This window comes from Kogia breviceps, chromosome 5 (assembly GCF_026419965.1).
Source record: "Kogia breviceps isolate mKogBre1 chromosome 5, mKogBre1 haplotype 1, whole genome shotgun sequence".
NCBI lineage: Eukaryota > Metazoa > Chordata > Mammalia > Artiodactyla > Physeteridae > Kogia > Kogia breviceps.
The window spans coordinates 97,821,591-97,836,202 of NC_081314.1; the positions used below are offsets into that span (position 1 = coordinate 97,821,591).

At 34.0% G+C, this 14,612-nt stretch overlaps 1 protein-coding gene across 5 annotated transcripts in view; it reads left to right on the forward strand.

Moving 5' to 3' along the window:
* Window positions 1-13,173, forward strand: part of CBLB (Cbl proto-oncogene B) — a 213,663-nt gene extending 200,490 nt beyond the window's left edge. For 3 of the 5 annotated variants that reach the window (XM_059064285.2, XM_059064287.2, XM_059064284.2), the window contains exon 19: window positions 9,431-13,173. In XM_059064285.2, the coding sequence (XP_058920268.1) occupies window positions 9,431-9,690 (260 nt within the window). In that variant the 3' untranslated portion in view covers window positions 9,691-13,173. The remainder of the gene's footprint in view (window positions 1-9,430) is intronic. The other 2 variants (XM_067034717.1, XM_067034716.1) reach the window with 1 other exon arrangement.
* The last annotated feature ends 1,439 nt before the right edge of the window (window positions 13,174-14,612 follow it).

Consider the following 14,612-nt stretch of genomic DNA (forward strand, 5'->3'; position numbering starts at 1 on the left):
TTAATAGTGAGAGCTGTCCATTCTGTAACTTCCGAATCAAGATAGTTATTTAGCTGCTTTGAGAATTATCAGCACAGTAGTTCTGTACTTGATGACATGCATGGGAGATGCAAAAATCCCTCTGCAGTTTTGTAAGTTTTTACACTTGACTATAACTCAGAAAAACAGAAAATTTTATTAACCATTTCAAATTTTGGTCTGTGCTGTTTTTACCAATTTACTTCTAGTCATTCCAATATTTCAGATATATCCATGGGTACCCACTGAAACACTGTATTTCCATTTGAAAGGGTAGATTTCCAGAATGATGAAAAAATGTGAAAGTCAAGAAGAAGGAGAGACAGTATCTGACAATATATATAGGAGAAAGAAGCAAATCCCTTAAGGAAATAATGTTAAAATACAAGTTTGAGAAGAGTACCATGACTGATTTAAAATGACATATTCAGTACCACCTGCTCGGGATTAACAGAAACATATACTCAAGTTATGAGAAGAATTGTGGTCTAAATGCTCTATATTCACAGCTTCTTTACAGTTTGCACCATAACATGCAGGTATTGTTGAGCCCAGAGGAAAATCATTCACATATATGATTTCAACTGGTAGGAATTCCAGTTAGCATTACACTAGAAATTTCAAGGAAGAACTTTAAGTCACAAACCCTGTTGAAACATCCCCAAATAGGCATTTTACCAGGAGCCTGAACTGGCTTTACCTGAGTGATAAAATAGTCCTGATTATTACTCTGAGGGCCTCAGCTAGGTGTAACATCAACTCTTTCAGCCTACTCCCTGAACTCTCTTTACAAACACAGTCAAACCACAGAAAATAAGATACTATTTTCCAACAAGATATTTACTCACATGCTGCTTCACAGGGCTACCAAGCTGTCCACTAGTTTATTTCACACCAGGAGAGGGACTCAGCTTGCCTTCTGGATTAGATCTTTCCATCAGAAATTTAAGACTATGCAGTGTGCCTTTGGGATACTAATAGTGCTTATTTTGCAGTAACGTTTTTATTGATATTAAGGCCTTTTTAAGATGATCGTTGAGGATTCTGGTATAATTGCCGCATCTTATAAATTCCATTTCTCCTATTTTTTATGGTGATGTAAACAATTGATGGTGACTTACTTATGTATATAAGTTTTCTATGAAAAGAATATTTCTAACTCAAAAAATTTAACTGATTTAAAAATATTTTCCTTTTTCTAAAAAGGATGTGTGCATGTAAATCTATGTCTACATATACAAAGAGCCTTCCAAATGTTTTATTCCTCACCCCATAAAAGTTTATAATTTTTCTGAAGTTTGTAGATGTAACAGTGTTTAATGATATGAATGTCATAATGATAATTAGAATAAGTGGATTTTACCAGCTTGTGTTAAACTTACGTATACCTCATATGGGCCAAATGTTTTTGCTAATAGTCTGCTTATTTCTTCACATAGGTTTCATGTCTATACTAGCTATGCATGAGTTTTTAGACATTTTTAAGTTTGCCTTTCTCTTGTGGTAAGATATAATGTGCTACAGTTTGAATACCATTCTTTAAAAACCCAGGGAATCCAACTTACATTCGAATACAAAGTCGTAATGATGATGTGTTTGTGCTTATGCTGATGAAATGCAGCTGAGCTCTTGAGATTTTTTTTTTTAATATTCTTAGTATTTAAAAGGACGTTCAAGCTCATACTTAAAAATAACACTAAAATTTCAGAATATGACTTGTATTAAATGTGTTTATAACTGGTAACAGATATTATTGCCAAGTATACCTACAAAATAAAGGAGGTCTCATAAAAGGAATAATTCCAATAGTACTTTTCCTTTACTAACTTAAAGGAAAAGTGACCAGATGTTGAATGAATTTTATATTAAGACCTCAACTGGAAATCACGGCTTCATTTCACATAAGAGTGGGAATTGTGTATTGTTATAAGTGATAAACTGTGTTTTTAAGATTTTGTTTTGTGTTTCAACAAAGGAAATTGCCTCATTACAGAGTTTTACCGTAGTTTAACTACCTAAAATGTTTTTCCTTACATACAGCTTCAGTTTTAAAACCACTGAACATGGGGTCATTTTTCTTACAAATCTAATACTAATGTAGTTCTTTTATAACCATTTTCTGGATGTATTAAAAAAGTTATAACCTTGGCCCTAACAATCATAATTACCCAGATTAGTGTATGTGAAGATATTTTATTTGTAATTTAGTGAAAACTGTGTATTAAAACATGTCCTTCTAAAATTAAATAGTATATCTGTAGTGGAAGCAATTCAAGTTTACATAAATGAGTTCCAGAAATAATTGCTCCAACTTACAGGAGAGTAACAAAGTCATAATGATGATGTGTTTGAGATTTCTTTTATGCCTTGATAAGTTAATTTATATTTTTTCTTTTAATTCTCAGATAGTTATACTTGAAAAAAATCTGTAGTCTAAGAGTCTTGATGTCCATCCCAAGTATTGTCAATGAATTACTAAATAATTTTAGAGATTGTATGTAGTAATCATTTTTAAAATTTGTTAAGCACTTACTACAGGACAAATGTTATGCTAAGTATTTTAAATACAGATAACAGATAATTTAATACATAACATATATTTATAGTTGCACATGTAAAATATATTTTATATTATAGTTTCTATATTGTATATTAATGTTTTGAGTAGTTTAAATGTAAATTTACTATAAGATACAGGTCTAGTAAAAATTTTTTTTACTTTTTATTTTATACTGGAGTATAGTTGATTAACAAGGTTGTGTTAGTTTCAGGTGTACAGCGAAGTGATTCAGTTATACATATACATGTATCTATTCTTTTTCAAATTCTTTTCCCATTTAGGTTATTACAGAGTATTGAGCAGAGTTCCCTGTGCTATACAGTAGGTCCTTGTGGATTATCTATTTTAAATATAGCAGAGTGTACATGTCAATTCCAAACTGCCAATCTATCCCTCTCCCCCAGCCCTTCCCCTCTGGAAACCAGAAGTTTTTTCTCTCTGCGTCTGTTTCTGTTTTGTAAACAAGTTCATTTGTATGATTTTTTTTAGATTCCACATATAAGTGATATTAATCATATGCTATTTGTCTTTCTGTCTGACTTACTTCAGTATGTATGATAATGTCCAGGTCCATCCATGTTGCTGCAAATGGCATTATTTCATTTTTTTTATGACTAATATTCCATTGTATATATGTACCACATCTTATTTATCCATTCTTCTGTCGATAGACATGTAGGTTGCTTCCATGTCTGGCTATTGTTAACAGTGCTGCAAGGAACACTGGGGTGCATGTGTCTTTTCAGATCATGTTTTTCTCTGGATATACGCCCAGGAGTAGGATTGCAGGGTCATATGGTAGCTCTATTTTTAACTTTTTAAGGAAGCTCCATACTGTTCTCCATAGTGGCTGTACCATTCACGTTCCCACCAACAGTGTAGGAGGGTTCCCTTTTCTCCACAACCTCTCCAGCATTTACTGTTTGTAGACTTTTTCATGATGGCCATTCTGACTGGTGTGAGGTGATACCTCATTGTAGTTTTGATTTGCATTTCTCTAATAATTAGTGATGTTGAGCATCTTTTCATGTGCCTCTTGGCATCTGTATGTTTTCTTTGGAGAAATGTCTATTTAGGTCTTCTGCCCACTTTTTGATTGGGTTGTTTTTTGGATATTGAGCTCTTTGTAAATTTTGGAGATTAATCCCTTGTCAGTCACATTGTTTGTGTTTTCTCCCATTCTGTGGGTTGTCTTTTCATTTTGTTTTCCTTTGCTGTGCAAAAGCTTTTAAGTTTCATTAGGTCCCATTTATTTATTTTTGTTTTAATTTCCATTTCTCTAGGAGGTGGGTCAAAAAGGATCTTGCTGTGATTTATGTCATAGAGGAAAACATAGGCAGAACACTGTAAGAGTTTTATAATGTCTAGCCTTACATTTAGGTCTTTAATCCATTTTGAGTTTATTTTTGTGTATGGTATTAGGGAGTGTTCTAATTTCATTCTTTTCCATGTAGCTGTCCAGTTTTCCCAGCACCACTTATTGAAGAGGCTGTCTTTTCTCCATTGTATATTCTTGTCTCCTTTATTAAAAATAAGGTGACCATATGTGCATGGGTTTATCTCTGGGCTTTCTATCCTGTTCCATTGATCTAATTTGTTTTTGTGCCAGTACCATACTGTCTTGATTACTGTAGCTTTGTAGTATAGGCTGAAGTCAGGGAGCCTGATTCCTCCAGCTCTGTTCTTCTTTCCCAAGATTGGTTTGGCTATTCGGGGTCTTTTGTGTCTCCATACAAATTTTAAGATTTTTTGTTCTAGTTCTGTGAAAAATGCCATTGGTAATTTGATAGGGATTGCATTGAATCTGTAGATTGCCTTGGGTAGTATGGTCATTTTGACAATATTGATTCTTACAATATTTTTTTCTTTTAATTCTCAGATATTGTTATACTTGAAAATATCTGTAATCTAAGTATCATCATTGAATTACTAAATAATTTGATTATGTCTCAGATTTTTAAAAATATTACATATAGTTTTAAATATAGATAACAGATAATTTAATAGCTAACATATTTATAGTTGCACATGTAAAACATTTTATATAATTGTTTCTATATTGATATTAATGTTGAATAGTTTATATAATACAATGTAATGTTATATACAAAATATAAATAAATGTAAATTTACTATAAAGTACGATCTAGTCATAATTTTATTTCCCACAACCCCTCTGAAATAGGTATTATTAATGTCAATTTATAGAAGTAAGTGAGACACAACAAAGTTTAGTAATTTACCCAAGGTCTCACAGCTAGTAGATGATTGATAGGATTTGAATCAGTAGGCTGTGCACCCATTTATGTTGTTAGCCAAGTTTATGTTTTTATCCCACCAGTAGTCAGGCCAAAAATTAGGTTTAAAAACTTAACTCACACATTCATATTATAATGATTGCTGAGTTTGGAGATAGCCAATCATAAAATCAATTGAAGAAGTAGCAGAGGAATAGTAGTGATAGAAGAGGGTACTAAGAATTCTAAAATTATAGTAGAGATTTCAAAACCTGGATTGTGATCATTTTTCATATGACTTTAGGAAGCCACTTACTATGTACTTACTGTACTTTTTAAACCAGCAAAATCAATCTCTGTCTTAGATTCTTGAGCAGCTCAGACCTGTAAAACCAACAGATGGGATCTGAGGCTTTTTTTTTAATTATGAAAGTGGTACATACACATTGGAGAATAAAGTAGAATTTTTAAAAAAAAACAAGAAAAGTCACCTAGAACCCTGTCATCAGTAAGGAACATTATTGCCATTTTGGAGCCCTTCTTTCTAATGATCTGTCCATGCATATGTTCACACAGTGGAGATCATACTCCACAGTACAACATAGTATCATAAGTTTCTTAACACATCATTAAATTTTTTTTTAACATCACTTTAAATTATTGTATGATAGTCCATTTTTATATGCTGTCAAACTATTGCTTCTCAAATCTTTCTCCCGACCAAAGAGCCAACTCCAAATGACATGGGGACTAGGGATTTAACTAAAAGTGGACAATCACATGCAGGAAATTGCTTCAAAGTCTGTGTTATTTCAACAATTTATAGAAATTTTGCATTTTACTTGGTATATCTGCATTTATTTTCATATTTAAAAATATTAACTCTCTCATATCCTTGAGTAAAATTAGTGCTCCAGGAAGATGTACTGTTTATGGCCTGTGGCTCCATACCTTCTTACACTTATTTGGATGTTGTTGCCCTTGCTCATAGGAGTTCAAAAATACCATGAGCACGGACAGCAGCCCCAGAATAAAACATGTCCTTCCAATCACATTTCTAAGGATGACATGTATTCAGGTACAGAAATCCCCATAGCATTGGTAAAATTCATAGTCATTCCAGTGTACTCCAAAACTACAACATAGCAGCTTTGGGAGAACTCTGAGAGAGGTTCATCTGCTGTTTCATTGCTCCTTTGCATCATCTACCCATTCCGAAGTGAATAATGACCTGGTATCTCCTCTTTTAGACATTGTGAGAAAGAAGAAGTGGAGACAGTGAAGGCTGTCCATGAGTTTTAAGAAGAGGTATCTAGAAAGAGGGATTGGCTTTAAGTGCTTTGCTGTAATGATCAGCATGAAAATTGCCCGTTTTTTTTTTTTTTTTTAACAGCTTTTACTACTAGTTCAGGTTGTAACAGATCTTTCTTGTTAATATCTTGCTTAAAAGTTTCATATTGAACTAGGCACTCACTACAAATTCCAGGTTTTTGTCCTCTTCCACATTTGAATTCCTATTAATTTATAGTAACTGCTGTTCTATAGCACTGTAGTATAGTGGTTATCATTACAGATGTGAATTCATTGTCCTTTTCTTTTTAAAGTTCTCACCACACATACCGAGCATTACATTAATTAATTCCATACTACCTGACTGAGAAGGGATAAGTAACACCTCTAAAAATGGAGACACAAAAGTAGATTTGGAGAGTGAGAATTATAAAAGTAAACTGCTTAACTCAAAGTCACTCAAAATCTTAGTGGCCAAACTGAGATGCATCTAACCCACCTCGATGCTCCTCACCGACATCCTCATCTTGAAAAGTTGTAGCTGTCAGTTACCTGGTGCAGAGCTACACTATCCAATTAAAACAAACAAAAAATTAAAACATTCCAAATTGAATAAATACTCAGCAATAAATAGATATGTATATAACAGGTGGCAAAAAGTTGCAACAAAGCTTCCACATTACTTCCATTTGTGGGCTCTAATACATGATACAGTTCAACTGGGCATTTGTAAGATTCCAAAGAGATGTCAGCACTGTTTTGGGGAAACAGATTTTGAGTTAGGGCAATGAGGACTAGGATTAAATGAGTTGGGATATATGAGTTTTGTATTTAAAAGGAAAAAAAAATCTATCTTTTGGAAAAATTAATCTTTACTTCAAAGTTTTTTCTTTTTTTTACTGAAAATATCTTCAAAATCTATTGTGATTCCTTCCAGAGATGGTTTGAATCATTTCCTCTAGTTGGTATTTCAGATAGATCAGAGATATCTTCACTCCTCTAGCTAGATAGTTTTGATTTAATCATTTTGTGTGTGTGTGTGTGTTTTCCCTAACATTTGGTTTAACCTAACTTAGCCTTCCTGAATTATGTTTAGTACTTATTTTTTTTCAAGAAAAGAATAGCTTTCTCAAATAAAATTTATCATCTACAAATTCCATTGCATTTGTCCAGTATTATAGCAGCCTCACAGAGTGGATAGATTTCTTGGGGGGTTTTCCTGGTGATAGGTGCCATCTACCAAGATCAAAGACACATGTTTATTACATCTAGAAGTTCTAAATCTTAAGACTTAATTTCCAATTATACTATTAGATGGGTCTCTCGCTGTCATAGCATCTTTCCCAGTTTAGTAGTATTCATAGCTGTACTTTTCAGACATGCTTGATATTCATGTGCCCTTCTCAGTATTTAGACAGAAACAAAATAACAATATTAGAAAAATAATTATTAGAATATAATATAATTATATTATATAATATTATAATAATATTATATTAATTAGAATATAATTAGAAATTACCAGTAGAATACAAGGAATTTAAACTTGTGTTTAATTCTAGATACTTTTCTCACCTAAAAGTAAGTCAGAACAGACAATATTTCAATGTATAAATTCTGTGGTAACTGATTAAAGGAAAGCTTGCTAAAATCTCTAATAGTTTTTGGAAGTAATTAGAAGCAAAGCATAATTTATTGTCCCTCTCTGCATGACATAATGGAAATACTTAATGGAAAAATAAATGAAACCTCAAAACAGTAAGAAATGCAATTTACTAGACCATAATAATTTGAGATATTTAGTTACAGATATACAAAACAGTATAGTCTTTGGCAAGAACCAGAAACTAATGTGTGTTCTTATGTATGACCAGAGTAAGCTTTATCTACAGCTATAATATTTTTTTCAAACTAGATATCATTCTGTAAGAAAGGAACAATTTAAAATAAGACTATCACCCAATTTTGTGTAGAACTAAATATTTTCATCCTGGAGGCTTTTGTTTTGTGTATGTTATATTGATATTGCTAGAACTGCAAACAGGATGATTTTTTTTTTTACAAGTTTCCTTCTCAGAGAAAAATATCATACTTATGAGAAAAACAAGAAATAATGTATCAGATAATTCTTTATGATTTACATTTGATTATTATTGAAAGTATCAGCTTATAATATTTCCATAGGCCATCAGGAAAGTTGGCAAGGGAGCAGAGACCAAGAGGGACAGGATGAGAACAGGAGTCAAGAGGGTTCTAGCCTCACTTCTTCATTTATTTGTGTCCTTGAATTTGGCACCTGTCAGTGGTCTAAGAAGAAAAACATTAAATAACTGTTGGTGTCTACTTTATCTTAAACCCATAAATGTTTCATGGAATAAATTTGACAACTTTTAACCTTTTTAAAAAATCTAGGCTTTTGATATTAAGTACCAGATATAGAGAAATGGAAATCTATGATAAAAGTGCCACCTCAAGTTACTAGCCCATGTCCTGGTGATCTGTATGGGATGGTGGTCTATTAACTAACTTTCTTTTCTCCTAATAAGATTACTTTCCATTCATGGATACCAATGTCATTTGGTTTAACTTTGAGAAACTGTTATCAGGGGACTGATCTGGAACCGAGTTCTCCACTAATGTTTCTGCTGGCTTTGCTTTTTCTCAGGCTAAGCGTTCTACATTGGAATCTGGATAAAGTATTTCAGCAAAGCACTGAGTTTACTTCTGTCCAACCTATTGACTAATAGCAGACTCAAAGCATCTACTATTTCATTATTTCCCCCCTAGCATCAGCAAGGTATCACTTTACAGCATTATTAACTTGAAAAATATGCTACAAAGCATATTTCTCAGGAGTTTTGCTCTGACATGGGTGGGGTGTAGGACCTGTGGGGATGTTCTGCCAGGAATATCCATGAGCTTGTAAGTTTCCTCTAGTAGAAACTTCCCAAGCAAGTGCCTCCACCATAGTAGAGAAGGTTGAGCTGTACTGCCAAAGTGAAAGCTTTTCATTTTCAGTTATTTTTGTTTTTTTCCTTCTGTATCTTTTATTTCATATGGTTTAAAGAACAATATGTAGAATTGGGAAAAAATTTGTGTTAATTTCTCAGTTAAATTTCCAACACACTCCCTACCTTAGTTTTCTTGACGTTCAAAATGGGGACAATATAACCTATCTAACCTTAGTATATAAAAATGGAAAATGGTTTTTGTAGAAACAATGAAAAACTGTTTTCACATAAAATAATGAGATTATACTAATATATAAGTGTTTTTATTTTTATCTCATTATTTAAATGATCTCTCTCTTTAAAAAACTATGCAGATGGTTCACAAGCACCAGCCAGACCTCCTAAACCACGACCCCGCAGGACTGCACCAGAAATTCACCACAGAAAACCCCACGGGCCTGAAGCAGCATTGGAAAATGTCGATGCAAAAATTGCAAAACTCATGGGAGAGGGTTATGCCTTTGAAGAAGTTAAGAGAGCCTTAGAGATAGCCCAGAATAATGTCGAAGTGGCCCGTAGCATCCTCCGAGAATTTGCCTTTCCCCCTCCCGTCTCCCCACGTCTAAATCTATAGCAGCCAGGACTGTAAACACCAGAACACAAAGCAATTGCTGAATATTCCAGATGTGTGGAAAGGAGAAAAGTGAAATGGAATTCAAGAGAGAACGTCTCCTCCTCACTTGGCATCTTGAGAAGAGAAAGGCTCCGAAGTGCTGCTTCTCAGAAGACAGCTTCCTGCTTAGGATGCCAAGGGCCACGGCTTCCTTATTTTTGCTAGCCATACTTTTAAATCAGGGTTGAACTGACAAAAATAATTTAAAGACGTTTACTTCCCTTGAACTTTGAATCTGTGAAATGCTTTTCCTTGTTTACAAGTTGGCAAAGTTGCAGTTTGTTTTTTAGTTTTGTTTGGGGACTTTTTTGATACCTGTACTGTGTTCTTGATAGACCCTCTGTACAGTGGTCAGGTCTGCTGTAACATTTTCTACCAACTCACTTGCTGTCTGCGTCAACAGCTAAGTCACATATTCATTGTAATCGCTCCCATCCCACCCCCACCCCGAACCCAGGTCCAGTTCCATTTCTTCCATTTACAAGATGCTTTAAAGGTTCTGATTTTCAACTCATCGTATTAATGCAAAAAAAGTGTGTGGCCTTCACTACTGAGTCTTTTCTTTGGAAACCATCACTGTTGAGAGATCGGGAAAATCTGAATGTATAAAGCATGTTTTGGTCAATGAATGCCTTTTATAAGGGGTTTTCATATAATATAGAAGAGCTTCCCTTTTTGTGTAAGTTTTGTGATCTTCCACACTCTCATCTTTTTCATCCCAGGGGTGTCACGACTCTAAAAAAAAAAACCTAAAATATTAGAAAGCAACTGCCGCAGAGGTGGGAGAATACGCTTGCACATGACAATGCTGTATTGAAGTTATATAATGAGGTCCCCTGATATTTATGCCGCATTACTTTGAGGCATGCTGAATAAGAGGGCCGTCTCCCAGAAGTACATTAATAATTTTCAGATAAAACTATGACCATACCTTTCCCAAAGTAGAATAGAGTTCATTTCCTGTTTGAGTGATTAGATTACACTCTGGTACCTAAAAAGTTTAGGAACCAGTTCATATTGCAGTGGAAACGTTACATCTTTGACGCACTGTTAAGTGCTAATGCTACTGTGGCAATGTTTATTTTTCTGTTGCAAAATTCGTAGTAATTTTCTCCCATCAAATTAGAGTTTGTATTTAATTTTTCAATTTTCTCATTCATTGCTCCACATTGCTCCATCCAGTCAGGTATAAGACATTTATATAGTTTTGCCTTTTTTGCAAAATGGAGGTTGGTTCTTCAGAAACCGTGTTACTACTTTTAATAAACCTACAAATATTTATTGGGCATCTATGATGTGCTCCACACTGTCAGGCACTGTGTTCTTAAAGCACAAACCATCACAAACTGATTCCATTGTAATATTCTGTTATCCTTTACCTGCACTTTTGATGGTGAAAATGTCTCTGCTGGACAAAGCCTGGAAGGGTTCCACCAGCGCTTTAGAATTTTCAGGCAATCTGCTTTTTTCTTTTTCTTATTAAGTTAGTGAAGAAATTAGACAAAACCAGGCCTGTGTTAAATGCTTGAATCCACAGATTTTCTAAACATGGACTGATTGCAGGTTTGTGCACGTTTCTGCCACTCCTTTAACTTCACACGGTGTGATGTAAAAAGATGCATCTGATAGTGAGCCTTACATTTGAAAGTATGTAACCAAACATGTGGCAGAGCCAAAGGATATTAACAGTCAAGACTTGTGTAGTCACTGCATTGACCTGGGGAGGGAACTAATGCATTCCTTTGTGAGCTGACATGTGCCGTTACTTGACAGTTTGATCTCCTGACATGAGATACCTGAGGAATCACAGGCCTTGGATAGTTTGTGCTCATATTTTAATTTCTTCAGCTGATTCTGAGCTGGTTCATGTCCCTGGAAGACAATTTTTAATTTGCTTTATATGTTCCTCCTGTAAGTAGGTATATGAGGGCAGTTTTTTACACTGTTAAAAACTGCATTGGCTAATTCTCCATTGCTTTATGAACTCCATGTTATGTCATCATGATTTTTCATTTATTAGTTTCTGATGTCATGTTGGAATAGCACTGTGGTTTTTTTTTATGACTTGCTGATCTTAGGTACAGTCTAAAAGCCAAAAGTTGCCACTTCATTGTGATAACATTATTATAACATTCTTAAAATATTAGGGAAGGATGTAAAATACGAATGTTAGGAAGCATAGTATATTCTCATTCAAACAATTTTCAAAAATGTGAAAATTTCCAGTGAGGATTAGAAAAAGACTGGTGACAATACGGAAAATTTAGGCCTGAATTTTTAAAAATCTATTTTGCAAAGAAAACTTGGTAGCCTCCACCAAAATCTCTCTGTATCTAGTACTAATAGCAACAATTAGTTTTATCATTAAAAAGAACAAATCAAAATTTTGTATGGAATGGAAAGCGAAACTTTCTATCAAACACTATCATGAAAAACCTATTGCTACCTATTACCTATGACTTATCAAACTTAAGGTTTTTTTTAGGAAATAATTAAACCAAAATACATTTTTAAATTATAAAAGTGACTATCCATTAATGGTTGGAAATGAACCAGGTTTGGTTTCACTGTGATCTAAAACGTTTGACATTCCTTCCATGTCTCAAGACTTGGTAATATGATTATTTTTAAAGCCAGTATGACATATAATTCATATAATTAAAACAGATTGTGGCCAACATTAACCTGCTCTCCCCTGTCCCCCAACATATTCTGGGGGTAGAAATACTTATCCTCAAAGATAGTCCAGTAAATTAATCTCCACAATCTCTTTTTCCCCTTGATGTCTGTAATATCTATCCTGGCCAAATTTTCTAGAATTGAATCAGCAGTGCTTATGGTGATCTTGAACTTCCTTCCACAAAGATGACCTTTAGCGCCTCCCGATCCATATTCCCTTGCCTGTATTGCAAATAGTCTTAGTAATAGAGCCCTAACTGCAACTTCAAAGGGCCCATTGGTTAACTCAATGTTTCACACACAAGAACACTTGCAAAGATTTCTTCGTAATGTGAATATTTTCTCTTTCAGTTCCAGAAGCATTTCCTACAGTTTGGACATTATTTTTCCTCTTGGATCTTCAACTTGAAGCTTTAATTTGCACTGAATTATCTAACCTGGTTAAAATTTTAATCTTTTCTCTTATGCTGACAGATTTGGAAGCAAATTACAGTATGTTTTCAACAATACAGGTACTGCCTGTTGACCTGGAATTTTAATGCTTCTAGGAAAAGTTTCCAGAAAATGACAGCAGTTGAGTGAAGGGTTTTCTTCCCAATTTACTATTTTATTTTTTTAATGCCTTTTTAAAACTTGTCTAATATGACAAAATAGTTATGTGTTCAATTAATTTATATTTTATTCATCCTTTTTCAATTCTGGTTATTATGTAAACGCCAGTACTTTATCTGTTCTTTTAAGGTATTTTATAAAATGAATGTTAACAAAAGCAGAGTTGGTATTTTATTTTTCAAATGAATGCAAACATTTCTTTCACAGCACTTCTATGTTGTATTTTTTTTCTTCGTGTTAAGCAAAAGACATTTGACTTAAGAGCTAACTGGGCCAAGTGGTACAAAGTATCCATCCCAGATGATTTAGTTACTAAATACCAAAACCATATCATTTAAAGATATTTCACATAGATAAGCTACTCCCATGTCTTAGAACTGAAAGTCAAAGTTATATTAAGGTTCTGAGTAAGAAATATCATATCTGGGAAAGGCTGATGGTCTTCTGATGATGTACCATATAATTGTTCATTCTTAACCAACAGTAACATTTATTCTTTAAATTCTTGATTTTTCTAATCATTTGTTACTGGCCAGTACATATTAGGGAGAGAACAATGGTGATAAACCATGTTAATAAGTGCTTTTATATCAGGAACCATAGCAGAATGTTGTGAAAATCATTGGTACATGCAAAATCTCATGCATAGTAGTGCTTCAAAGCACACACAATTAAATGGAAGATACAAGCACGTAATTCCAATATAATAAATACATAAGTTATCACATTGTACTGGCATTATATGCTTATGGTAAGTGCTGAAGAACTATACTAGGCCCTTAACATATGCAAGGAACTTAGTATCAAAGTATTTAATACTTTGTGACCACCTAGAGGGGTGGGATAGAGAGGGTGGGAGGGAGGGAGACCAAAAAAAAAAGAAAATAAATAAATAAAAAATAAAGCATTTAATCCTTTCAACAACCACATGCCTCTTCTAGGACTGAAAGTAAAGCAGGGTATGATACGTTCCTTCTGGTGAGCTAGACAAATGATAAGGCTGAGTAGCATTTTATCAGCCTGAAAGAGAAGCAAGGTTTTTGCTGTTAAGAAAGAACTCTGGAGGTAGAGCTTTTCAAACAGGAACAGCACACATGATAAAACACTTATTTAGGCAATGGTGAGAAGTAGTAGGGGGCCTATGGAATACAGAAGAGACTAGGGAGAGTATACTGATGTCTGAAGGTGAACGACCATGCCAGTCACTCTCAGATCCTAGGAACCATATGATTAGAAATCATTTGCTGGAGGTCAGAGATGCTAATATCCATGAAAATGCCCAGAGAAATTAGGGTGTGTCTAACAGGAATTGTCACATCAAATAATAATCAGGCAATAAACTAAGGGAAATTTAATCTTCATGGCTTTCTTTCATGTCCTCTTTTGTTTGATTTTTTTCAAGGGAATCTGGGCAGTATTCTTAACTACCTATTTTTGCTTCTTTTTCATCCTTACTGCCTCCACCCTCTTTTGGGTCTGAATTTTGACTGCCCTAGAATTTTAAATAGCCTGTAATTGACCTCTGTGGCTCTAGAGCAAGACAGAATGAAGTTTCTGAAATTCAAATCCAGTGTTACACCAATGTAAAACTC